Below are 27,036 nucleotides of genomic sequence, written 5' to 3' on the forward strand. Positions count from 1 at the left end.
GAGCCTTCCATCCAGTGAGAGTGCCTCGACCACAGAGAGGCACAGCCTTGGCAGCCCAGTCTCCAGGGCTTCAGACACACACGTGAGCACTGAACTGTCCCACACACAGGAACAGCCCCTGGGCAGTCCCTGGGAGCTGCTGGAGGCACAGCCTGGCCCTGGCCCCACCAGCCCCACGCAGCCCAGGCTCGGCAGGGCCCCGAGCCCCTCGCCCTGCCCGGGCTGCAGCAGCCACTTGCTGCTGGGAAAACACCACAGCTGCACACCGAGCACTGGGCGAGGGAAACCACACTGGCTTTGTTGTTAAGGACTGCGTTTCTAGGATTGCTGGCTGACCAGCACTGTGTTTGCCAAACGAGACAGAAAGGGCAGAGAAATCTCATTAATGAGAGGACAAACAACCCAGCAATGCAACAGGGCTTGCTTCAAACTCAGACCCTGACAGTGACAGATTTTAATGTGCCAGCATCTTCTGCTCACCACTTGCCAGATAGTCTTGAATGGCACGAGGTCATTGGTCATTAATTAGAGACAAATTTTGTATTGTGATCCTACCAACAGAGGCTGAGGGCTCACAATGCCCAAAGTCCCCCATACATGAGCACTGTGAGAAAAGGGAAGGATTCACCCCAAGGGTGATAATGAGAATGGATTTCATATGTGAGTGAGGGCCCAAGCTGAAAATCTGTGCTCAGTTCCAGCGCTGGGAATGGCACTGGAATGACCCATAAAATGGGTCTGTTTCTCTACCCTCTCTGCATTTTTCTTTAATTCCTTCATTACTTTTCAATGTTTTTGAAGTGGGGAGTTGCAAATGAATACCCAAGAGATGGCCTGAGAGCAAAGGCTGGAAAATGGCAAGTCTGGGCAGCTTGGAGAGGTGGCACCTCCTGTGGCACCTCTGGGTGGGAACACCTGGAAGAGGAGGAGAGCAAAGGACACCAGTGCTGCTCCAAGAAAGCCATAAGATAAGAAAATAAAATGGTGGCTTCACCCAGCATTTCAGGACAGGAGGTAAATACTGAGGCAACCTGATCCACCCTCATCTGATCTCCTGCCAGCCTGGGGCAGAGCAGGATGGGACCCTGCTGGCCCCGCTGCTGCTAGGAGGGTTTACTGGGGATAAATCCCTGTGACAGACACCTGGGTTCCTCTGGGCCATGGCAGACTCCAGGCAGTGCCAGTGCACACCCAGCTCTCCTCAGCAGAGCCCAGCACAGCTTTGGGGGACGTACAGACCCCGTGGAAGCACTCGCTGAGTGAAGCCTACATGGACATGTTGGGCTGAATCAATTAGACTGGAACAAGTAAGCAGCAGGGAAATTGTGTGCAAAGCTTTAGTGTAGGTATGTGCAGCTGAGCACAACCACAGCCTCCCACAACCACGGCACAGAGAGCAGAGAGCTGCTCAGTGTCAACAGAGAGGGTTTCTCCAGCACCTCTTCACCTGGGTGCAGGCAGAAACGTGGCACACTTCAGCTGGCTTTGTGACCATCCTGCACAAAGGCTCACTGCCAGCTACCTGGAGGCCTCACACGTGCCAGGGAGCTGCTGCTCTCCAAACCTGGCTGTCCACTCTCCCTCCCTTCCACACAACCTGCAGGGCCACAGCTTTCCAGCTCCCCAGGACAGTCTCTCAGCAGACAGCAGGCTCTCGTGCTTCCAGTCCAACACACAAGCATGCAGAAGGACACTGTCCAGAAGGAAAACACAGCCCAGGATGCATATTAATTACTGCTGGCACAGAGCCCAGGCAAGGTTGCTGCTCCACAGTCAGGCTATAAATCTGTCCAAATAGGATTCTGACCACGTCTGCCGTGTTTACATTACTAAATTTTATGGGCATGTGATTCTTCACCTGGAGAGGAAGAGTACCCTTGCAGAGCAGTGAAGGGCTGAGATTTATGGCCTGGAGAGAAGGGCCTGGCTGTTCCCTTCTGGGCAGGGGCAGGGGAGAGGGGCCGTGCTGTGCACTTTGGGAGGATATCTCCCAGTGAGGTCAAAAAGAAGTTCACCCCCCTCCCTTGCAATGAGACTGGCTCTGCAATGCCAGTAGGAGAGAAAATCAAATGTTGCTTTCACCAGGGAGGAGGAAAGACTTGAGCGGAAAGTGTGGTGGCAGACTGATTGCTGAATTAGAGAAAAAACCAGGTTTCCTTCCCTGTGTCAGGACTTTCTCACAGCTCCTGAGCCCAGCACTGTCACAGTTACAGGCACAAAAAGCAGATGACAAGAAAGTGTCCAAACAGACAGAAAATAAAATTTGGATTGTTAAACATCTGTGCCACAGAAACAAATCTCTGTAGGCTTCTTGGCTGTTGCAGATGTCACATTAACCTGAAGCACTCAAAAATTGTAACTGGAGGAGGAAAATGTCCCTATTTTTGTAGAAACTTCATCAGCATGTGCCTCTGGCCTCTTCGGTGAAAGGGGTCCTGCACCATAACCTGCTCCCTGTTTGCTACATGGAAGCTGCTTGAGGCTGCCTGAGGCTTGCTGACTTTGAGGAGATCACTCACACACTGGTTTTGTGTGTGCTGAAGCTTCCCACTCCTAGCCAGGGTTTGGTTTTGCCTGAGGGAGGTCCAGCTGCAGGGTGAGCTGGATCAGAGCCCTGTGCCTGCCCAGAGGCACAGAGGGGACATCAGCTCTGTCTGACACCTGCTCTGAAGAGGAAACTTTGGAAAAGGCTGGGGGAAGGCATCTTCCATCCCTTGCTATTACACAAACACACAGCTCCAAAAATCTTCATTCAGTACTGTGTCCCAAAGGAAAACATTTGAAATAATCCATATTCATTGGAGTTTTTAATCCCTCGCAAAGCAGAATTCAGCAGGCAGCTAATGAAGAAGACAATTATGCAGCACTTCACACAAAGAGCAAACCAGAACAGGTGCAAAGGCTGGAGCCTTGCCACAGTTGCTCTGTTCTTTGGCACAGGGATGGTGCTTTGCTTAAAGCATATTCACACATCCCAACAGTTTAGGGACTCAGCCTGAGAGGAAAAGAGGACACATTTAAGATCGATCACGAGCTGTTGACCACCGAGGATACTCTGTCAGAAAGGAGACAACTGGCCAAACCCAGCCTTATTTGTGCTCCTGGGGCAGGGGCAGCAGGGGCAGCAGAGCCTGCTCTGCCCCTCCCTGCCCGGGACAGCCCTGCCCAGGCCCCAGCTCGGACCTGCTGGACACAGACCCCAGCCCAGCGAGGCTCCTCCTGCCCCCGGGCAGCCAGGCCAGGCTGCTGATGGCATCAGCGAGGCTCATCCCACACCTCTCCACAGCAGCTCTTGCCTTCTCTGTAAAACATATTTATTGCTCGTTTTGGGGTAGCATACACGAGCTGTGAGTCAAGACCCTGTTGTACTTAGTGCTATACAAACGCAGAACAAAAAGACAGAACTTCCTACAAAGAGTTTATGGATTAAATTAATTACATCTATAACTCCTGGAAGTGGCATTGCCATGCTCAAGTTATCTGGACCATGAAGCAAAATTTCCAGAAGACTGTGCAAACTAAGATGTATTTCACAGCCACTTTACAGAAGCTCTTAAGAGCATCTTTAAAAATAACTATTAAGTCAAGTGGGTTTCATTCCTGGCCATTCATTCATAGCCAAAAACTTCATCAAATGTGTTCATTAGCTTGATGAACATGCAAGAATAATGCAATTGCACCTGCCCCAGTGCTCAGCAGAGAGAAAAGAGAGGCCAAGACCCCAATGCACCTGCTAGCATGATGGAAAGCTGATATTTGAGCAGACATGTGCTGCAGCTTTGGCCTGGGCTGCAGATGTTAAATGAGACCATTCCCGGGGATTGCAGGAAGTCTAAAGTTACACCTATAGAATAACATTGTGTGTAAACACACACAGAGAACACAAACACGTCAATTATCAAAATGCACTCTGATACCTGATGTGCTCTAGAATGCAGCACATCTTATGTTTGGGGGAATATCTCAAATATCTCCTGACCAGGACAGCCAGCAGTGTCCTGTCCTGCTGAGCCACAGATGAAGCCTGGAGTCAGGAGGGGTGAGAAGACACACAGCCAGTGCTGGGTCTGTCAGCACCTTGGCTGGCATGAAGGATGCACCAGGCTTGTGGTCCTCAAAAACTCCCTTTGACAACACCTGCTTTGGCCAAGGCAGGGCTACTAGGGCTCTGACCAGCAGGAATTAATCACAATTCCTAGACCACTTCATCTGCCTCAAATTTACCTTGAGGATCAAAATAGCAGTAAGTAGGATCCAATATACCTGGAGTTACCAAGCCCACCTCTTCACCAAAACAAACCCAAAGTAAATGCCAGTCATGGCACTGGACATCTCCTCCCTGAGGAGAAATTAAAGTTTGATGTACCTGAGAGCTCTCGTGGTGCCACAGGGTGTTCAGCACTCCTGGGAAATGGCCCAGGGCCCCTCCCAACACTGACAGCACCTCTCTGCATGCACCCCAAAACCTGGCAGGTCCTTCCCAGGGCAGTCCCAGCCCAGCTGCCTCCCAGGAGCAGGCAGCAGCTTCCCAAGGCTCCTCTCAGCTGGGCTCAGTGAGACTCTCACCTGGGCAGGGTCAGAGGCAGAGCAGAACTGTGTGGGACCAGCCCGAGTCCAGCCCAGCACCCTGGCAGTGGGCACAGGGAGCTACAGCTGCAGACTGGGGGCATTTGCTGGCACAGCACCAGTGTTCATTCACCTTTCATCTCTGTTCTGCCCTAATAAAAACCGCTCCCAAGGGATGCCAGTCGGGGTAACGAGACAGAGGTGCTCCAGCAGTTCAGACCAAGCCCTGAGAGGAAAGAACCAGGGTGAGCTCTGCAGCCCACCTGTGCAGCACTTCCTGAGGTCTGTGAGCAGGAGAGCAGGAGCAACATGACGTGGGGACACCATGAAACCTGGGGGTTAAAGAGACCCTTTGTGGGCACTGCATGCACCTGCTGGAGCCTCCTGCCCAGGGTAACAAACAGAGGCTCTCCTGGAGCAAGGATCAGTCAATGCCATTGCTTCAGAGAGCTGCTGCCACCAGCTCTGCTGCTCTCAACCAGGACACAGGGTCTGCTGCCAATCACAACTTTCCTCTTGCCAGCAGAGAAAATTCTGCACGGGTCAGGAAAATCTCCTATCTGCTGTGTCCAGCCTGCGTCCAGCGCCCCAGAGGGAACAGCACCAGTGCAGGGAAACTGCTGGATTCACACAAAGTCCAGCCACAGAGCGGTGGATCTGCTCCAGCCTGCTTTGCCTTTCCACACCAGCTGCGCTCTTGCCTGCCTCTGGGAGATTTTCTTATTTACTGTGTCTTCTGCATTGTCATATTTCAGTGCAGATTGATAGCAAGAGTTACTGCACCAGGCAGGCGTGAGGATTACTTAATTAATGTTTGTGAAGCACTTTTAGATCCTCACATGAAAGCAGCTAGGAAATGCAACATATAATTATTATGTATTATTAATAAACTTCTGGCACATTGACAGGAGGGAAGACAACACTTCTTTTTTTTTATCCTTTTATTTTCTAAAAAGATTCAACTTTTACGCTATGAAGGACAGATTTCCCAAAAAATTCGGGAGCAAGTAAACAAGGAGTGAGAGCTCCTTATTCCACCAGGAAGGCAGACAGCAAACACTGCCCGAGGAGTGAGTTCACTCCTCGTCAGCCCCGACACTGGAGGAATCCATGGCCTTGAGAGTAGCCAGTTATGGAGAAGTGCAGGGATATGCAGATGTTGCTAACAGTGGAAGTGCTCAAATGCACCAATTACAAGGAGCAGAGAGTTTGTTTAATGTGTGGTCACTATGGTTGACAAAAGCATGCACTGCAGGAGCAGTGAAGCGTGCAGAGCAAGAGATGGACATTTTCAAACAAACAGAAGAATCACAGCTGTGAACCAAGTTTTTCAGAGCTGAGAATGTGCCAGACACAAGCCTGATTCCCAGAAATACAAAGAAACCCAGTCTCAGATGGATTCCTGGGCAGTTCCACAGAAGGGGTCAGCTCTCATGTATTCCAGCTGCTGCTTGAACACTTATGGCTGGGATCCAGCTGCCCCAGGGAAAGGGGGCCCAGAGGTTAGGGGAGAATTACAGCTCTGCCCCTTTCTCCGTCACAGACCCTGAGAAGCCTCTGCACCCTCTCCAAACAAACCAGGACAATCACACTGACAGGGCCGTGGGAGGACAAACACAGCAGGGACGGACAGACAGCAAACCACTGCAGAGACGGACAGGAGAGGAGCAGACACAGCGACACAGGAGGGTCCTCAGGAGCTGCTGCTCCTGGTGCCCTGTGCCACTGCACCTTTCCTTTCCTGCTCATGCTGCCATTGGATGCTCCTGAACCACCCAAGCAGAGCTCAGCTGGCACACGGAAAAGATTCCCTGCCATGGGAAGGGGGCTCACTGTGGTTCCTGCCCCTACAAGGGATTTTAAGTGGTGGCACTCAACAGATCTCTTTGCTCACACCGTTTTTAGCAAAATGAGGGTTTTTTAGAGAGATACCCACAAGGAATCTTGAATCTGAACATTTGGTAAGCATAATCATGCTTAGAAGCATTTTGCCTATCAGTACCAATGAGAGAGCATTTCTGGTGTTTATGCTGTTTATGTACTGCAAATGAGATTTACAGCTCCATTTTGTTCAAAAATGAACAAGAGCAAATGGACTTAAATAAAATAAAACAAAACTAATCTGTGCTTTTGGCTAGAGACTCTGCACAAATCCTAGTCCAAACAGTATTGAGTAAGTTCAACTCATTATAACAGGAACTGATTATACACAGCAGAAAAAAAGAACTTTAAAATAAATTGTTCCTTCAATTTGCTTTGACTGTTCGCCAGCTTTTGCTAGGGATGTATGTTTTTAATCAGCTTAGACAGATACCTGATGGATGTTATCAATGCTAGTTGAACACCAAGTGCTTGGTTTTGGCTTTGCTGTTCATTTCTCTTGCCCAAACACACAACCAAGAGCCCGAGTGCTGAGCTAAGGCCACCTTCCCCCTGCAGTGCCAGCAGCTCAGGGAAGGGTCACACACCAAACACAGCCCTGCACCAAGAGCCCACCTCACCAGAGCAGAATAACTGCAGCCCTCAGCACAGCCTCACAGGAATCACCATGGGACTGGGAGAGACCTGTCAATGGGGAGCACACCAAAAAATGCAAATCCATCTTCCAGGCCAGGCTGGAAGCAGCTCCCAGGCTACCCAAGGCCGTGCTCTGGGCTCTGTTTCTACCAAAGAGGCAGCTGGGTGTCTGAGGAGACACTGCTCCTGTTGAGTAACCCTTGGGTCACTCATTGCATGTGCTGCGCTCAGAACAGAGCTGGTTGCACAGATCAGCCCTTAATTGAAAATAAATACCTTCCTCATAGAGGCTAAGACTGTGGAAAGCAATCCCCACATGAAGGGCAGGTTTAAGGTGTGTTCATCCATCCCAGTGTGCAGGGCAGCAGGTATGGACTGTGACTGACTCGAGCGTTTCACACCTCAGGTTTCTCTGTGTGCTTCTCTGGCATCTTCACTCCCTTGCTGCTCAAAACACTGGAGCCAGAGCTGCACAGGAACACAGTACAGACCTTCTGCCTTAGACCAGAGGAGAACCTGCTGCTTGTCTGTAAGCAGCCATCCCTCAAACCTGACAAAGGTTTCCAGCCCCTTCCCTGCAGGCTGGGCTCCTTCCAGGGGGAATGCCTTCAACAACAAGTGGGCTGTTTTCTCTCTCCCACCCCTGGGACAAACCGTCAGAGGGCTGCCAGCCCCTTCCCTCTGCAGGATCCCCTGGTGGGCAGTGCCAGGGCCCACGGGGAGCTCATCTAGACCATGGAAATGTCCTGGGACACGGGGACAGGGAAGCCAGGGTCCCCCCAGCCCTGCCCAGCCTTCCTCACTGACCTTGGGCACTGCTCACCTCCTCACTTTAAGATGGGGATAATACATATATCACAGGTTTGTCCTGGCCTTAACTAATCCATGTTCAAAGCCCTTTGAGAGCTTTGCTTGATGAGCACAGACATTATAATACTCATCTGTTCCCAATACATTCACTGGGAGTTTTACCCTCCACAGAAGCAGGACTGGGGCTGCTGGTGTTATTGGGGACCTAGAAAATAAATCTGCTTGGGAATCTGGTGCCTGGGGAGGGGCCAGGCACCAAGGCACAGTGCTTACCTCAGCCCTCTTCCAGGCTGTCCCTACACAAAAGTGTGGAAGTTCTCATTAGAAATCACAACAAGACCTCACCAAGGCATTCTTGTAAACATGTTCAGCAGGTGCCAGGCTGTGTAGGAGACAGGAGAGGCCAAAAGAGAAGCGAGGGCAGTGGGGAGAAAGCAGAGAGCAGGCCAGCTCAGGGGGAAGCTCTCTGCAAGGTTTATGGTTGCTGGACTGAGGAACTGGGAATGCCAGGAGGGAAACACGAGGCTGCTGCCCCAGGGACTGAACTCAGGGCAAGGTCAGCCTGAGGATGGGGAGTGCCAGGGCTGGGGCAGCTTGGGCAGTGGGTGTGTGCAGGGAGCTGCCCCCAGCCCCTGAGTGCCTGGCTGAGCAGCGTGGAGCCCATTCTGCCCTGCCCAGAGCTCTGCCCCAGCAGGGCAGCTCAGCCTGGGGCAGCCCTGGGAAAGCAGCCCAGCCAGGAGGGAGCTGAGCCTCTGGCTGCTCTAGGAGCCAAAGCACACACCTCCCAGCACATCTGATCCTCGTGTGCCTCAGCACCACAACATGGGTGCTGAGCTTCTTGAGACAAGGCTGATGTTAAAGCCTTGCTCAAATCCAGTTGTGCTTCTGCTGCTGCCAGGCCTCTCCACAGAGTAAATACAGAGACTGTGTTTACTGTAAGGACTAAGTGATCAGCTGTGAACTCTCTTTGACATAAATATTTTGCCATTAGCAATGACAAACAGCAACGCTCTTGTTGTAAAAGTAACATTGGGTTACTCCTCTCCATGGGGGCATTCACATCATGAGAAATCAGAAGGAAATTGTGATTGGACAAATGGGTAAAGGGAAGACTGTGACAGCAAGGATATTTATCCACTGTGCAAGAAGAGTTGAGAGCAGAATGGATTTTTCCACGGAGCTCTGGAGTGCCTCTGCAGAGGCAGCCCTGGACACTGTGCTGGTCAGGGCAGGGCTGGCCCCGTGCAGCTTCACACAAAGCCACCCTGCACACTGAGCACGTTACACCACACCAGCAGCTCCGGGGGGTGGGCCCTGCACTTTCTTCTGAATCCCATTATTACTAAACCTCTGCAGTTACAGCTGAACAAAACAGGAATTTTCCATTGTTGCAACATTTTCTACTTTTTGAGTGGTGATGTTGGCGCCTCAAACCCTGTCTGCTCTCAGGCTGAACAGGATGGGAGAACACTGAGCAGCAAGAGGAATTAATTTGTCTGAGATTTTTTCCAAAGGTACAAATGAGAGCTGGTGCTTTAAAAATAGCATCAGCTATACTTCTATAGCACACGTCCTCCAAGGAATTCAGCCCAAGCATGTAAGCTTTCACTTCCCTCCAGAGGCAGGCAGGCTCTCGTGGATGTGGATGCTCAGGCAGGACCACAAACCCACTCCAGGCTCCCCTAGCAGGGAGTTACAGAGAAGTTAAAACTGCAGAAGCGTGCCAACATACACATGTTCATGCACACTGTACTCCACGGGCTGGATGGCAAGTGCCTCAAACAAAATACAAGGTCCAGCAATTAACTCTCCTTTGACAGAATTCTCTAGAGACCACAGAGCTGCAGGCTTGGATGGGAAACAGCTGAACCCAAACCATCCCAAACCACAAGGAGTGCCAGGCAACTGCCTGCCTGGAGCCATGGGCTGAAACAAGAGCTCTGGGGAGAGCATCCCCTCTGAGAGGTGAGGATCCCACCTGGATGGAGAGCTCAGCACAAGCTTACCCTGGGCAGATGCACCCTGTCCCAGCAGGTCTCTTCAGAGCCAGGAGGGAGTCACAGGACACAGCTGCCAAGCTGGCAGTTCTGCTGGGGTGGGCTGGGGGTCTTCTCCCCCAGCTGGGGATTCGTGGGGCTATCCTGGAGAGGAGTTCTGGGAACTGGGAGCACAGCAAGCACTGGGGGCAGGCCCACCAGTGAGACAGACACAGAGGACATTGCAGGGAACTAAACATAGGAATTAGGGCTCCCCAGACAAAAGATTTAAGTCCACTGGAAGGACAAGACCCAGAAAGCAGCTGCAGGATGAAAAGAGATTGATCCAGAACAGAAATCACTTGTGTGTCCACAGGACAGGGCTGTGCTAGAAGCCCAGGGATAAGCTACAGACCAAAGTGGCAAATCCCTGAACCCAGGGGACAGGCTTTGGAATGAGGCTATGCTTTTGAGGATCTCTGAAGATAGGAGTTCATTTTGGATGAAGGGAAAAAGTCTCCTATATATAGCAAAAAAGCCAAGGCAGTAACTGCATCACACTAAAAAAAGTTACAGATGGAGGCAAAATATGGGCAGTCTGCCTTTAATAGTCAAAGTCAGCATCTGCTCTGAGATGGGACCTTTGGAGACAGACAGGACACGGCTAAGATGTGACCCCTGCGATTCAGGAGAGGGGTTTCCTCTGCCAAATGCTAAATTCAGGCAGGTTTAGAGATGAATGAAAACTGCACACCATAAGGGAGGGCCAGGAATAGAAAGCCCATGTGGGGGAAGAACGCTCTAGATGTAGCAAATGCATCTCCAAGAGGCTTTTATCATTCTTATTTTGTCACTACTATCAACAATAATAAGAAAAGAGCTTACAGAGCATCCTCCCCAGTCCCTAAGCAATGCATCCAGAGATTAGCAGCAGAGAGCAGTGGGCAGCAGAGAAAAGCTGTTCAAGGAATGTAGAGGCATGCATAATGAGATTACCGAATTGGAGTTGCATGTTTTCAAGGATAAATGTGATATTATTGCACTGGCAAAGGCATAGCAGGAGCAGGGGAAAAGATGAGAAATAGCCTGTCAGAAGGGAGGGATCACTGCAGCTGAGCTCCCAACAGGACAGGGACAAGTGGGAAGTGGAGGCAGCGAGGAGGAAAGGAAGTGCACATCCTACTTGACATGCAGATATGCAGAGAAGCTTTTTGCAAAGTGGGTGATGTCATCGTGTTTTTCTCAGCCTTCAGGACAGCAAGAGAAAAATAGATGAAACCAGCACATGCAGAGGAGTCTGTAAGACGAGCAGACTTCCCCCCCACACCCCATGCAACACTAATTGCTCAAATATTGATCGGGAAATCATTTGTAAGGACTAAAGGAGGAAAAGAAATACTTTCCTCTTAAGAAGCAAAAAGGGCAATGTTCTTGCAGAGCTGTTGGGAAGGCCCAGGTGATCAGAGAGTTTCCAGGACCATAGGTGTTAATCTGAGATGTTGAGTTGGGCTAATTTGTCATTTGTTTGTACTGGAGAGCTCGAACAACTGCAGTCTTTTATTTTTCAGGACAGCACATGAAGCCTGGCTGGAATTACAGCTAGGCTGGTTCTCCCAAGGGCCAGGCAGGTGAGTGACCCATGGATCCCAGCTAGCCTTGGCTAGTGGAAAGCAGCAGCTTCAGAGGGGACTTTGGCAAGCCAGGACTGGTATCTGGGCTGAGGGGGACAGGAACCAGCTGCCCAAGCTCAGCCTTGGCAGGGAAGGAGCAATTAGGATGAAAAGCCCAAACCAGAACGCCGGAGCTGTGCTAACCACTACTGCCCTGGCATGGACACTGCGCCCGAGGAAAAGCAGCAGCTCTGCCTGGCTTCTGGAGAGCCTTTCTTTCCTGATGAAAGGAAAACTGCCGTGCAACAAAGTGTGAGAGCTACTCCAGAAAATATCTGCACCTCGTCAGCTTCTAGAGTAAACCATGACAGAAGTGAGCACCAGAGTCCTCTGTGGTTAAAAATGGATGTTGTGAGTACACCAAAGCACACAAAGAATACTATTTAAAAAACAAAGCCAAGAATCAACCACCAAACTATTAAGATAGACTGGGAGAATGATAAAAATAAGCATGAACATGCAAAAACAGTGATTGCAGGAAGAGGAGAAAGCATCCACAAAGCCTGCAGTGAACGTTTCTCAGGGAAAATAACCACAGGAAATGGGAGAATCAGATCCTCTAAAATATATGCTAAGGTTAGGAGGAGATGAACACAGTTTTATTTAATAACTGGCTGGTACTTTTTTTCATTTGACAGAGGCAAGTCCCTCGAGTGCTGCATTCTGTGCACAGGGTTTCCCCTGGGCAGGAGAGTGCAGGGCAGCCCTGAGCATCCCCAGGCACGGGGTGAGCTGAAGGCAGCCTGGGCACTGGGAGCCTGCCTGCCCCGGAGCCGTGCTGGAGCTCTGACCCTCCCAGGGGGACAGAGGGACAGGCTGTGCCCCAGGGACAGCAGCACTGTCCCCTCTGCTGCTGCTGAGGGGGGACAGCAGGGGCACAGCGGCCCCAGCGCCGCCTCTGCAAACCTGGGGCCTCTCAGGGAGTGGGAAATGGAAAATCCAGGAGGGCTCTCTCCAGTCACTACAGGGAGAAGCCTCGCACACAAATGAGACCCTGCTGGCCACGATGGTTGGTTCAAAAACCAGACAGTAATCAGAAGATACAGGTAAATCTCCAGGGGATAAGAAAGCAACAAAAACTAAGGTCTGGGGGATACTTCCACTCTTATTCGAATACTATTTTACAACCTGGGCATGCCACATATTGTCCCATTTAAATAAATAATAAAAGTAAAATCCATAAAAACGAAAACTAACAAAAAGCATCCAAGGATAAAAAAAAGGCAAATCCCTGAAAACAAAGCAAATAAAAATCAACTCTGTCTGTTGAACTGGTCCCAGTATAACCCAGGAGTAAGTTGGCATGGAGGGATGAGGTGAAGTGCTGTGCAGAAAATGTTAAAATACAGCCAATGCTGACAGCCAAAACCCTGGTTTGGCTTGGGGGGAACCTGCACCTGTACCCATTTTCTGGACTTCTTAAAGAGAACATGAGGGTATCTTGTATCTGCTGCACGAAAACCCGTTGCACTGAGTAGAACAAGTCTGAAGAGAAATAATAAACAAGAGTAGTTCAGATTTCCCCAACAGCAGTTTTGGGACCTTGCGTGACATTACAGCTCACAACAGTTTACTTTGTTCCCTTTCCACAGGAACAGTTTGAGCTCCCAGCCCTGGCTGAGCAGCCAGGGGGAAACAGGAGAGGTGACAGAAGCTCCTGGGGCCCGTGGCCTCTGCAGGAGTGCTGCACCGAGCAGCCAGCAGGGAAAGCTGGCCAGGAGCTGCCAGGCAGGGGCTCAGACCCAGCACAGCCCCTGCGAGGCAGCCTGGGCACAGCTGCACCGCTCCGATAACGCGCCAGCCTGCCAAGTGCCTCTGCCCCGTCCTTCCACCAAGGGTGAGCCCAACCTGTTCAATATGTGCATTGAGTTCTCGGGCAGGTGATCAAAGCTAAGGGCATACCCTGGCACGAGGGAAAGGCAATCCACAGCAGGGAGCAAATCGGATAAAGAACAGGCTTAGCAGAACTGCTGTCCCTGCCTGCTAAGCTAATTGTTCACCAGGCCTGTTTGCCCTGCTAACACATGAAATGAGTGGGAATCTGTGTTTGGGAACTGCTGGAAGAGTTGGGATTTGAGAACACACAGCATCACTTTCATTGCAGTAATGAAGGCACAGAATGGCAGCTTTAAATGCTAAGGGTAGTGATGCATTACCGTTCCCTCTCAATTAATCCAGAGCTGCAATGCCGGGTGCACTTACTCCGAGAATTTTCTCAGAAAATGAAGCTAGAGTATTTCATTTATAAATCACAAAAGACACTTATTTGGCAAGAATGACCCTTGCTCATATACCATAAATCATGAACATCAACAGTCTCTAATGGATTTTGAGTCAGTGCCACAGACAGCAAAGCCTGGGGCCTGTGTTTCAGGATTCCAGGACTGTGCCAAAGGAGCCTTATAAATTATTAATGTGTTCATCACGGTGTCATCTGTGCCACTGGAGAGATAGAGGCACTCTGGGGCTCTGTTTGACATTAAAGAAGTGATAATGGGTTCAGCAGGCAGACCATGCCTCCCCTTCCCATGCCAGGCTGAGCCAACCCACATCTCTTGAAATCCCTTCCCAAAAGTTTCATACATGCTCTTGGTTCATGGTGTGCAGCATTTGAAAAGAGAAAAAAAGAGGTAAAGAAGTCTGTTTTCACAAGTAGCCCATCCCAGCCAGACTTCTAAGGGATGGAGCCGAGGTCTGCAGGTGTTTGTACAGAGAGATGCATTACAGAGGTAGCCAGGGCTTCTTGTGGCTTCTCTGCCATACAGTGAGGACGTGGGTATATAGAAAATTCAAGTTTTGGTCCCTACTGCTCAGTCTCTCATGCTTTTCAGTTATTCATCCCACAGTTTTCAACCTCTCCCCCTTCACTTTTGTCCCCATGGTTACTGAATCACTGTGTTCGCAGAGATTTTCCTCACTAAAGAAAATGTGACTAACATGAGGTAGCTAAATTATCAGAGCCAACTCTGACACTGGTTTCTCCCAACATGGATCTTATCTTCAAAATGCCTTCAAGTAGATCTGTCCACTGGAACCAGCTTCAGAGTAAGCAGCACTTCAGCTATTGACAGAGCTGCATCACTTGCATATGCAAGACTTAAAAAAGGCTGGAATCCGGTAAAGGATGGAATTCAAACAGCAGCTTCAGCAGACACGCAGCCTAGGAGTGCGTGATGCAAATAACTAGGAGAAACATTTCACTACAAAAAAGAATTCAATTAAGCCCTGGAATGGAAGGCATGATTTCCTCACTGCACTTGGGTCTAGGAGCTCAAGCAGAAGTGGCTTCTTGAAAGCCAATTTGGTTAAGCAGCAGAAGACTCACACGTTCTAGGCCCAAATAAATCTCTGTTACAAACTGCATCAACACAGTGGGTAACGAGTCTAAAATGTCCAGCCAGAGCAATCTTTGCACGCTGAGCCACTACTCAGCTTCTCCCACACTGAGCAGCCCGGGCTGCCCCAGGGACGCTCAAACCACATCCCTTCCAAACTACCAAAAAACACCCAAAAACCATTGAAATTCATTTGTATATGAGAGCCTTCCTCCCCTTCGCTCACAGCATCCATCCAGCCACAAGTGCCCAGACTCTAAAGCAAGGGCAGCACCTCGGGTAAGCATCACCAGGCACGAGCCAGTGGACAACAGAGGCGCGGAACGCTTACCTTGGCCGCTACGGAGGAGTTGGGCTTCTCCAGGAGGTCCCAGAGCTTTTTCCTTTTCTCAGCACAGCAAGTGTTATCGAATTCCTCCCCTTCCCTTTCCCTCAGGGTCTCCGCTTCTCTCTTGAGCTCCTCATTCATCTGCTCTTTCTTCTGGTGGTAGCGGGCCTGGCAGCAGGACTCCAGGTAGATCTCATCCACCCCCCAGTAGTCCAGCTCCTGGCTGAAGGACAAGGCGCACATCTCCTCCATCATGTGCAGCTTGCCGGTGCGATAGAAGTTCAAGATAGAGGTGAATGCCCCGGGATGCCTGTCGAAGAAGTACTCGTTCTCCTCCAGGTTGTAGTCGTCGCAGATCTCCATGAGGGAGTCGTGCGTGTTGCAGTCTCTGAGCTTACCCAGCCTGGTCCGCGGCAACCTGTCCAAGGTCCGCCAGAGAACCTCGTGGGCCAGCCCCCCCACGTTGAGCTTGACCCTTCGGGAGCAGGCCTTGCTCCTGACGATCTCGGTGGGGTCCGGAGGCAAAGAGGTAGTAGAGCGAGATCCATGCTTATTCATGCCCAGCGGCATCGCGGGTCCCCGTCGGGCTGGCCGCGGCGCGGAGCGGCGCGGGGCAGGGCGCGGGGCCGGCTCTGCTCACCTCTCGCTGCCCTCCATGGCCCGGAGCTGCAAGAGAGGCCGCGCGTGGGTCCCCGCCCGCCGCCCCCGCCAGCNGATGCGCCCCGGGAGGCGCCGGCCCCGGGCTCCCATCGCGGAGCGCCCGGCCCCGCGGCTCCCCTCGGGCCAGCCCAGCGGCCCCAGGGTACCCCCCGCCCTGCCCGGCCGCGCAGGCTGCGGAGGCTTCCAGTAACTCCAGCCTGGGAGATTTCCCGGGGAAAGGGCTGGGGCAGGGAAAAGGGAGGATTTACAGCTCTGCCTCTCTGGGCTGCCCAGGGACGCCCCCCGAGCCCCCCGCACCGGCCTCTGCATAACCGGGAAAGCAACGAAAAGAGGAATAAGAAAAATGCCCGAGCCTGCCTCAGGGAGCCGGGCGGCTCCTGAGAGCCCCGAGCACTGTTGCTTACACAAGATGGCACGGAGAGAAAGCCGGCGCGGAGAGCCGCGGCTCCCCCGCGCGCAGCCGGCGCGGCTCGGGGCTCGGCCGCCGCCGCTGCCGCGGCCCGGCCCGAGCCCAGCCCTCACCTACCTGCTCCTGCGGGCTGCCGGCGAGGCGGCGCGGGGCCGAGGGCGGCTACATGCTGCGGCGGGGCGGGCGGCAGGGGCGGCCCCGCTCGCATCCCCCCCGGGCAGCCTGAGGCGCAGGATGGCGGCGGCGCTCCCGGCTGCCCGCGGCGCCCAGGGGGAGGGGAAGCCGAGCGAGACGGATCGGCTCCGTCGGCAGGAAGCTTCCCAGGCCTTCCCCGGGCTGCGGCTCCTCAGTGCCAGGCGCGGCCGGCGCCCGGCGCGGGGCCCGGGCCGGCACCCAGGGCCGCTCCGGCGCTGCCCGCCGCTGCCGCGGCCCGCGGATCAACAAGTGCAGCCCGCGGCTCCGGAGGGGTCGGGGCCGGGGCCGGGCAGCTCCACCGTGAGCCGGAGCCCAGCATTGCAGCTCCGCCCGGGCCCTCCGTGCCGTGCCGGCACAAGGCGAGGAGCCGAGCGCGCCCGCGGCCCATGCCAGGCGGTGCCGGGCCGGGCCGGGCCGGGCCGGGCCGGAGCAGCGGGGCTCGCGGGCGGCTCATCGCCCCGGAGCGGCGAGCCCGCAATGGATATTTGCAGAAACAGAAAGGAGGGATGGCAGGGGATCGCTGCTGCCGATTAGGACTATAAATATAACGTAAAGCAGCGTTCACTAACCTGAAAACACAGCAGAAATAGACAGAACGCCGACTTTCCAGGCAACAGCGCGGCAATCGAAGTATTCCTCTGGCAGGCTGTCCCTCTTGTCTCCTTCCTTCACTCCCACCAGGGGAAATGGCCCTCAGCAGCAGCCTGGAGCTCCATTAGTACAAATTAGTGTCGCTTAATGCAGTTCACCTGTTTGGACTGTGCACCAGGCGTACACAGCTCTGCCCTTCTCTTGCCTTGATTGCTCAGGGCTCCTGGACTCTGGTGACAGTTCCTGAAATTGGAGCCCAGTGTCTGATTCTATGTAATTAACTAGGGAAAATGACCCCCAGTGCTGCTTTCCCCGTTATCTATGCTTCCCTCGCCCGTGCCTGGCTCCTGATGCCCAGTGTTCTCAGTGCCAGTGCTAGACTGTTATCTTTGGTGTTTAAATGCCTGCATCTTCCCGAGAGGTCGCTTTCTGAAATCCCAAACAGTGCTTTTGTCCGGTACTCCACACAACTGTATATCAGCTGTATGTTTAGGAATTTCTTACAAGGAGTTGGTCACTACCTTCCTTATGGAGAAGGGGAAATTAAGAAATAGAAAAGCAAGATCTCCCAGAAAGGGGTGGAAGTAATAATTGGGAATAAAACCTGTTGACCAGCTTAATCCCAGCCCAGGGCCCCTGCAGTGAAGTAGCTCCTCCTACCCCATGAATGCTTCCAATACAGGACAGACATCAGGGCAATATTGAGAGCACTTAAACTCTCCTGTTGCTTTGTCATCATTCCACCTCCACACCCGATTTTACTCCCCTTACAACAGAGACAAAACCCCTGATCAGGGCTAGGAAGCTCAGTGTGGTAGTGATTATAAAATGCTTTGAAAGTTCCAGCAGGCAGGTGCCACAGGAGAGCAGAGGTTTGTCAGCACTGACCTCCTGGGCACATTATCTCCCCTCGTGATGCTGGGAGGGGAAATGACAAGCAGCCTAATGCGGGGAGATGCGTCAGATTCACCACTTAAACCACTGGGGGAGAGGCACCTTGGCTTTCTTAGCAGGGCATTTGTCCCTTCCTGCAGCACACGGGCTCCCCTGCCACTGCCACGCACGTGTTGTGCCCCAGGCTGGAGCAGCAGCCCTGGAGGGGGCACGAGCAGGGGCGGCACAGGCTCTCCAGTGCCAGCAGCTCCCCTTCCACTGCTGCTCTGGCCAGCGCTGCAAACGGCACTGGGGAAGCTGGGAGGGGAGCCCTGCCCCGGGCAGTCCCTCCAGCTGGCTCTGCCTGGGGTGATCCACGAGTCTGGGGAGAGGAGAGGATGTTTCCACCCCCAGGACATCTGTTCCCTGCAGCATTTCTTGTCCCACACGAAGAGTTTGTCAGCGAGGGGCAGTGCAGGCCTGAAGATGCAGAAATGTGCATCCAGCTCGCTCTTCTCCAAGGTTATTTCACCCACTCTTGGTTTGGATACACATTTCAATTGATATTTTTGTACTCTGAGCTTTGCAAACTTAATTTATGGTTTGTTATTTCCCCAGCCTGTGGAGCCAGCCAAATGTTTGGATGCAGTTTGTGCAAACCCTGTTTCTCTCCGGGTATTACAGCGTTATTGACAAGGAAACACCCTAAACCCCCAGTACCTCAGGGGAAATATGCAGAGCACAGCAAAGGTATGTTCTCCTGGGCCTGCATTCAGTGGCACAGGCATATCTGGGTTTCACTGCCAGGCAGAGTAGGTCTGTAAGGCAGTGTTTGTTGAGCTGCATCATGAGAGGAAAATAGGCTGAGCCTAAATGTGGAAATAAATATCCCTCTGCTGATCTGCAGTGACTCCTCTGCCTGCATAAGGAAAGCATCGCGTCTTCCCAAACACCTGCACCATGGGACAGTCTGGCATCTTCCTGTGCATCCTGCGAGCAAGAGGGAAGGCTGGTTTGCTTCATTTCACTGCTGGCAGGAAAGCAAAGGGCTGTGAGAAAAGGGAGGCTCCTGGCCCTCTGCAATCCTGGGCCCAGCCCGTCACAGCGCTGGCTGTGGGACACAGGGTCCCCAAGAGAGGGGAGCAGCAGCTTTGGTGGCCCCCGAGTTTTGGCTGGCTCCCCATTGCTGAGTTTCACACTCTGAAACGAGCCCTAAGAGGAAACAATAACCCATGTTGTTCTTGCAGCCCAAGGGCCTTGTGCCTGTTCTAGGGAGTGGGAAAGGCAATCACGCACAATAAACTGCCTCTGTTGCAGAGTGTTTCCTATTATGTCCCTTTAAGACTTCCCTCAGTTTCCAGGGATTTTCTTTCCAGACTGGAAACACTTTAGGTACAACGGAGATTTTCTTTTACAGCCCAAAATTCTTTCCCTTAAATGGGAAAAAATTATCAGGTTCCTTGGCAGAGATCCATAACAAGTGTTGAAAAGTGCAAAAAGAACTGAGATAGATAGTGCTTGTGCTACTGAGAGCCCAGGAGCCTGGAAATGCTGGAATACCGGGGGGAAATACTGGAAGCAGACAGCAAAACACGATCCAGAAATGAGCCTTAAAGAAAGATAAAGAGTTGAAGTTTTCAGCTTGTCTAAACTTTTTGGATGCATTTTGAAGTGCCAGGGGTGGCCCAAACCCCCCCGTTCTGCTGGCTTCCCTCCCTGCTGCCCCGAGGAGGGGCTGGCAGAGCTGAGCCCTGCTCACCTGGCAGCGCTCTGGAGGAGGGCAGGGGACACACCTGGGCACATTGGTTACCAGGGAATTCTGGTTCAGGCTCCCACAGAGCCCTCGGGGCCGTCCCCATGGCACCAGCTCTCTGCCCTCCTCGGGATGTGCATTTCCTCCTCCCGTGCGTCTGTTCAGTCTCTGGCTGAGCTCACTGACCACAGGCTCCTCTTCCAGGGATGGCTCTGTCACACCTGCCTCTCCTCTGTCCTGGATGAGGATGACTCTGGGGGCACGGGGAGCCATGGCAGCACCAGCCCATCCCCTAAGGTGTGTGAAACATCACCCCTGGCTGTGTCTGTCCTGTTCACAGCAGGTCTGAGACCAAATACAATTGCTTTGGGAAGGAAAAATACAGATTTCTGAAAAATACAGATTGGGAAGGAAAAAACCATATTCCTCCTGCTTGAGGAATGGAAAGCCCCCAATGAGTTGATGTGTCTCTGTCACCTGTCTGCTTGGGAACTTGCAAAAGGATCTGAGGAATGTTCTCCTACCTATCAACAATGCTTGGGAGAGCCAGGGTCCAGGACATGGGGCAGCAGCATTCCCAGGAATTCATAGGCAGGAGACTCTCACAGTCTTCACAGCAGGGCAAGGGGAGTCAGGTCCCCTCCCAAAGGGCTTCCACCTGGACCTGGGAGCAGAGCTCCCTGAGGTGGGGAGGTGGCAATAAAGGAGCTGTGACCTGAACATGTTCCTGCTAGGATTGACTCCTGTCCCACCCCCTGATTTCCACCCCTGGCCCAATGTCTGCCCAGCTGCTCTTGTACAAACACAGGCTGAGGGCTCAGCAAAGCAAAGCAAACACTGAACTCGGCCACAGACAAAATCTGCTTCATGGTCTAAGGCTGGAAAAATGCCATCAGCTGAATGTCCTGGAGCGCAGAGAGTTTCCTGAGGATAATGAGAACAAGAATTGCTCTGCTCTTGCATATGAGGATCCTAAAAGTGGATGTGCAGTCAGAGAGCAATGGTACATGGGTCCTGGGAAGAAAGTACCATAACATTCCCTTTCAGCCTGAGAGATGGGCACCATGGATGGGGGATGAATGAGCAGCTAAATGTACTTTAAATCTGAGGAGATGTCCATTAGTGATTGCTACCAAGACTGTTTGCCTTGACCCTGTTACCACTGACAGAGGCTGCTGCCACCAGTGGGAGAAGCTTTCATGAGAACTGCACATGGGGGTGAGAATCAAGCTGATGGGAGTTTCCTACAGGTTAAGCTTTTTATGGCTCATCTTTTATGGGAAACTGGGAGAAAATAGGCAGGCCTTGAAAAAAGTTTCAGGCCTTTCAGAAAAAAGCAACCCCTTTTATCTGGGCCAGCTCTCCCTTCTCACAGCCTTTATGTTCTGTCCCTCCAGTAACCGAAGTAACACCAATGCAAATATTCCCCACAACTGTCATAATAGAGATTTTTATTTTAAGAGAGTTGTCAGGTACCTAACAACAATACAACGATTCCTCAGGATTATAATAATAGTGATTTTTATTTTAGAAGAGTTATCAGCTATCTACCTTTGTCTTTTTCTGTTCATTAAATATTAACAACATAATTAACAACAGCCAACGTAATGCAAAATTTAAAAGTGCCTCAATTCAAGCTGTTAAGCCCCATTAAATCAGGAAATCCAGCAAACTCCCAAACTTGACAATAACCATCATGTTTGAAAAGCAAGACCCATTTCAGTATTTCACAGCTGTTCTCCAAAATACTTTAATGGCCTTTCAAGTTCAAGCGTAGGCTGCATTTCCAGCTGAGCTGCAGCTCCCGTGGGTCCCAGAAGGAGGCAGAGCCCGGACCGAGGAGGCAGTGAGGCTGTGCCCCAGCCCTGTGCCCCCGGGCATCCCCGAGCCCGGAGCTGCGACACCTCTGCTGCCTGTCAGCTCCCTCCGACCCCTGTCCTGGTGTGCTCAGGGGCCACAGCTGCTCTGACACGCTCTGCTGCCTGTCAGCTCCCTTCTCCTCCCATTCCCTGTCCTGCTCTGCTCAGGGGCCACAGCTGCAGTGGGGGTCTCTGCCCCCCTGACACCCCCTGGCCCTGCCGGTGGGAGCACACCTGGACACGTTCTCCCCCGTTTTCTTCAACTCCCTCACCCTGTCTGTGCTTTCTGGCTCGTTCACACAGGTCAGCCACAGTCTTGCACAAAACCCAGAGGGGTGAAGAACCCCCAGCCCTCCCTGGCTCTCCTCCTCATGGCTGCTCTTCAGTCTCTTCTTCCCTTGCACACAAAGAGTGCAGGTGGCTCTCCACCAAAATCAGTGAGGAGGGTCATTAAATACCTCTGCTCAGCAGCACATCCAAGCTTCCTCCTCAGGCCAGCGTGTGTGGGTGCTCCCTGCCTGCCCATCCCGCCCACCCTGCCCACCCTGCCCTGCCCTGCCTACCCTACCCTGCCCTGCCTGCCCACCCACCCCTTGCACTGGGGGAGGGCTGGGCAGAGGGGGCCATGAGCAATCAGCTCTTCTGATCAGCCAGACAGCACGAGTTCCATCCCAGGAGATCTCAGGCTCCATAAAGCAGCTACAATTTCTTCCTCGCCTGAAGCTATTGGTCCTGCAGGGGTGTTTTTCAACCTTCTGCAGTAAAAGTCCTGATAAGATGTGAATTGACTTTTGGGGTGCTACACGCGGCTGCACAAGCCATTCCCACTTCCAGAGGGGAGGAGGAAGGGAGCTGGATGGCAGCAGTGAGGAGGCTGAGTGAGTCTCAGGGGCTGAACTTCGGGGAGTGTGCCACCTCTGGGACTCAATGCCCATGGTCCCAGCACTGTTTTTGCATTTAAAGCAGCTAAAAGCCCCAGAACTCCTGCAGACAAGGGAATTCAATGAGGATGCATTGTAAAAAGTCAGACTCAACAATGCGAACAACAGGTCTCAGTATCTGTTCTTAAATCAGCTGTCTTTGTGGATTTCAATTTAGTAAACCAAAAATGAACAGTTCAATTTTGCAAAAAAAAAATTTGACTAAAACTAGAGTTTCCCTGTGGAAAAAGTTTAATTAGGACAGGAACAAGCACAAACAAGCAGCATTGTCTGGGGAGCCACCCAGGAACTTCCGTGGTTTGCTTTACAAGTCTTTGCAGTGCAATTTGAAACCAAACCTCCCAATCATTTGCTTGATCAGGAGAAATGTGATGCTCCAGCCCTAATATGGACTAAAGTACATTCAGGGGGTGACTTTGTAGATACAAACAAATCCTTCAGCCTGCTCACGGTCTCCAGGTTTGAAGGCAGTGCTCCTGGATCCTGAAGGAGCTCTCCAGAGAGCAGGAGGCTGTGTCAGCACCGAGCAGCTGGAGAGCTGCCCCAGAGGAGAGGAGCCCTGCAGGCAGGGCACCTGTGCACCCCATAATCCCAGCCAGGGGCCCAGCCCTCAGTGCCCCTGTGCCACTGGAACGGAGCCACGTGCAAAGTCAATTGCAGCCCTCCGATTCTGACAGTGGTTTTCCCTTGAAACATCTCCAGGGTGAGCTCAGCTCCATCACGAGCCCATCCCCAGTGCTCAGCCCCACTGCAGAGCACACACAGCCCCTCAGACACAGCCCCAAGGTCCCAAGGTACAAACCTGATATAAACAAGGGCGGGCTGGACTGCAACTTCTTCTACCAATTCATCACCCAAGGCCCTGGTCACTGCATTGCCTGGGTTAAAAAGTAACAATTCTCAAGTAAGAGGTGGGAGATGACAGCCAGGTGATGGAAAGCAAGTCCTTGCTGTTTTACTCAGTGTTCACTAGATATTGAACCCCGATGCCTTTTTTGGGCTGAGATATCCCAAAGTGGTGTCTTTCCTTCTCAAACCCCAAGATTTATGGCCTAATGTCTTTCAAATCTGGTTCAGAAGAGGTCAACAGAAGGAAAACACCTCTGAGGGGATAAAGGAGTCAGAAGAGCTGCTCCTATTGCTGCTCTGGGGGCTCCTGCCTGACCTGCCCAGGGTGATCTGTATTCAGTTACCTGTACCTCTGCCAAAGCTAAAAACGCTCAGGTTGGAATTTTCCACCATTTTTTGGTCTCTAGGAGGAATGAAAGACCATTTCAGGAACATTAGCTACTTTCAGTGACTCAAGCAGGAGAAAATTACACAATATTAAGAGGGCTAAGATGTTATTGGAGATGGTAAAGAATAAGGGTTTCATCTGACATTTGCAGGTTGCACTTCTCTGTAGCTTAACAAGGGAGAGGAATTAGGATTTTATGGGAAACCTTAATTTTAGCATTTCATACCAAACAGCAGCTTTGTCTTGCAATCCAAGTATCTTTCTTACAACCTAAGAGAATTAAATTACTTCGGCTACACCACCATAATGAAACCAACAGAGTAGAGCCAGGATTCTGGGAGATCTCCTACTGTATTGCACCAATAAATAATTCCTGCAGTTTAGGGCTCCTCCTGATCCATGGTATAAAACCCAATTTTTAATTAAATAGATAAACAAGAACTTCTAAAAGCATCTACACAATTTGCTGGGCAATAAACATAAACATAACAGATGGTTTTGCAGTGAAATCATACACTGGAGATACCAAAGGCACACGGTAAATTTTCCACGTGATGACCTTTCTCTCAGGCTAAGGGACTTGGGCTGGAACTGGGACCATTCCTGGGCTGGATTTGGGACATCCCTGGGCTGGAACTGGGACCATTCCTGGGCTGGATTCAGGACCATTCCTGTGCTGGATTTGGGACCATTCCTGGGCTGGAACTGGGACCATTCCTGGGCTGGATTTGGGACATTCCTGGGCTGGATTAGGACATCCCTGGGCTGGATTTGGGACCATTCCTGGGCTGGATTTGGGACATTCCTGGGCTGGATTAGGACATCCCTGGGCTGGATTTGGGACCATTCCTGGGCTGGATTTGGGACATCCCTGGCTGGCTTTGGGACATCCCTGGCTGGCTTTGGGACATCCCTGGGCCGGCTCTGGGACATCCCTGGCTGGCTTTGGGACATCCCTGCCAGGAGAGCTGCCCTGTGCCTGGCTGGCCCCGGTCCCCTCCCACCCCCCAGCACAGCTGCTCCAGCAGTTAAATGTTTTCCCTCCTCCAGGGGATGTCTCCTTTCATCCAGCCTCCCCGAGGATGTTCACTGGGCCAGAGCAGAATTTGGGCCCCACACACCAAAGCTGTGAATGGAGCAGAGCCCCCAGGTCGTGTCAGAGGGTCTCCTGAGCCCACACACCCCACACTGCTGCGGGGTGCCCCCATTTCCGACCTTTGGGGTTCCAGGGGGGCAGCAAGGAGGGAGCAAAGCCCGCCTGCTCTGAGCTACAGAAGGAAGGACCGAGCGGGGCTCTGGGGTAAAACCGGCTCTATTTTTAAGGGCTGCACTGGGTTGTTATGGCAACAGGAATTCCAGCCACCACCGCGGGCTCCTCGACGCCTCCCTGCCATCCTCTGCAGAGCCCAACTTTGCATCACGCACAGCTTGGGCTGAAGGGGAGGGGGGAAATGTGCAACTCATCTTCTCACAGAGAGCCTTTCCCTCCGGGAGTGGAAACAAGCGACAGTGGCTTTGATGACTGCCTGTGGATGCAGCCCCAAAACCCAGCTCCAGCGGCAGGGAGGGTCAGCCCCTCGCAGCCCCAGGGAGCCCCGGCATGGCAAACCCAGCTGGTGTGTGCCAGGGCAGCCCCAGGGCGGCTGTGTGCCAGGGGCAGCCCCAGGGCGGCTGTGTGCCCAGGGGGTGGGATGACCCTGCTCCCTCAGCTCAGGCCACTCCGGGCTCACACCGCAGCCACGCTGCCCCACTCCTTTGCCTGGCTGGTGCAAGTCTGCATTTCATCCACGCATCCATCTGTGTACTTATATGGTCCTCATCTCCACCCTGTCCAAATCTCAAGGGCTACCAGGACATTGTTTGCTTTTTTTTTTGCAGCTATCATGCTGGAATTCATAAACAGAAAAGCTGTGTGTGAGACACATGCCCTGCTACCACCGCCTCGGCTGGACTCCTGCAGCCAAGTTTGGGCACTGCTCACCAAGGGAGTCAGGCCCCAGCTGGAGAGAGCCCAGAGGGCAGCAAAAGAGTGACCAGAGACGTGGAGAACAGCCTCTGAGCAGAGGGGGAGGAAGATGGTCAACTCATGGAGACAGAAGGCAGAGCAGAGATGGGGTAACAGTTTTCTGTTCATAAAAGTCCTCTGTAGAAGAGAGCCATGGTTTGTGTTCCTTGTCTGCTGGGAATTGGACAAAATATGGTAGGATGGGAGAATGAGGATGACTGGGAAAAAAGGGTAAAGTCCTGGGGTAGTGTGCCCAAGGAGAATAGGGAGAGGAGACACCATTAGGGCTTTCAAGAAAAAGATCCTTAAGCACCTGTCAGGATGGTCTAGACATATTGATCCTGGCTTGGTACAGGAGGATGGATTAGGGTGCACCTCCACCTTCCTGCCACGCTGTGATTGCTCTGTGATTGCCACTGCACACCCCTGGAGCAGTGGAGTCATCTTGGCTGCAGTGCCCAGAGTTAGGCTGGTGTTTCAGAAGGTTCCTGAGGTTTGCAGTGTCCCCTGGGCCCACCTTGTGTCACACACTCAGCAGTTCTCAGCCTGGCCACGCCAGCCTGGGAGCCCAGTGTCAGCAGCAGCACTCAAGGGGTCTCTGCTCCACTTCTTCTCAGTGATCTCCTTTACCTTTAACCAGCAAATCCTGCTGTTAATCTATTGACCCCCCTCTTAGAAATGGCAGCAATGCAACAACACCTTCCTGCAGCCCATCAGTTCCTCGTTTCCAAAGCTGCTTCTGCTGGACAGTCCTGTCTGTTCTGGAATTAAAGCACAGTAACACCAGCATGTCAGCCAGGCTCAGTGGGGGCCTGCTGAGCAGCAGGGCAGCTGGAATCCCAACTGCTTTGAATGGCAAATATTTAAAAAAAAAATTAAAAATTAATTATTGAAAAAAAGAGAAACAGAAGAGTTGTTGGTAACAAAAAGAGGCAGAAGAGGAGCCCCAGGCCAGAACTGCTGCACCATCCAGCTACAGCCACACACCAGCTTTGCAGCGTGTCCTCTGCTTCAGTCACCCCTTCCAGCTCACCTTGAACTGCTGCCACGGCTGAAGGAAACTCTGGAGAAACAGGAGAAGCCAGAAAAACACAAAGCCTATGTTACCCTAAAAATAAACACCCAAAAGGACCCGGAGCTGCTCAGAGGTGAGCACTGGAGTGAGCAGAGCCCCAGGACAGCACAGGGGTCAGGGACAGCACCACCGTGGTGACAAAGGCACGGGGTGATGGAACCATCCTGGTTCACACGAGGCTCCAAGGCCTTCAGGGGGCTGTGGCAGAGCCTCTCAACAGCAAACCCACAGCCACC

General features: G+C 52.3%; 1 protein-coding gene across 2 annotated transcripts in view; it reads right to left on the reverse strand.

Moving 5' to 3' along the window:
• KCNB1 (potassium voltage-gated channel subfamily B member 1) overlaps nt 1–17,130 on the reverse strand; it is a 95,249-nt gene extending 78,119 nt beyond the window's left edge. The window contains exons 1-2 of one of the 2 annotated variants that reach the window (XM_039719440.1): nt 17,036–17,130; nt 15,206–15,868 (exon numbers count right to left, since the gene is read on the reverse strand). In XM_039719440.1, the coding sequence (XP_039575374.1) occupies nt 15,206–15,772 (567 nt within the window). In that variant the 5' untranslated portion in view covers nt 15,773–15,868; nt 17,036–17,130. Of the gene's footprint in view, nt 1–15,205; nt 15,869–16,388; nt 16,706–17,035 lie in introns of those variants that run through there. The other variant, XM_039719439.1, reaches the window with a different exon arrangement.
• Nucleotides 17,131–27,036: the final 9,906 nt, after the last annotated feature.

This window comes from Passer montanus, unplaced genomic scaffold (assembly GCF_014805655.1).
Source record: "Passer montanus isolate IOZ18808 unplaced genomic scaffold, ASM1480565v1 scaffold41, whole genome shotgun sequence".
NCBI lineage: Eukaryota > Metazoa > Chordata > Aves > Passeriformes > Passeridae > Passer > Passer montanus.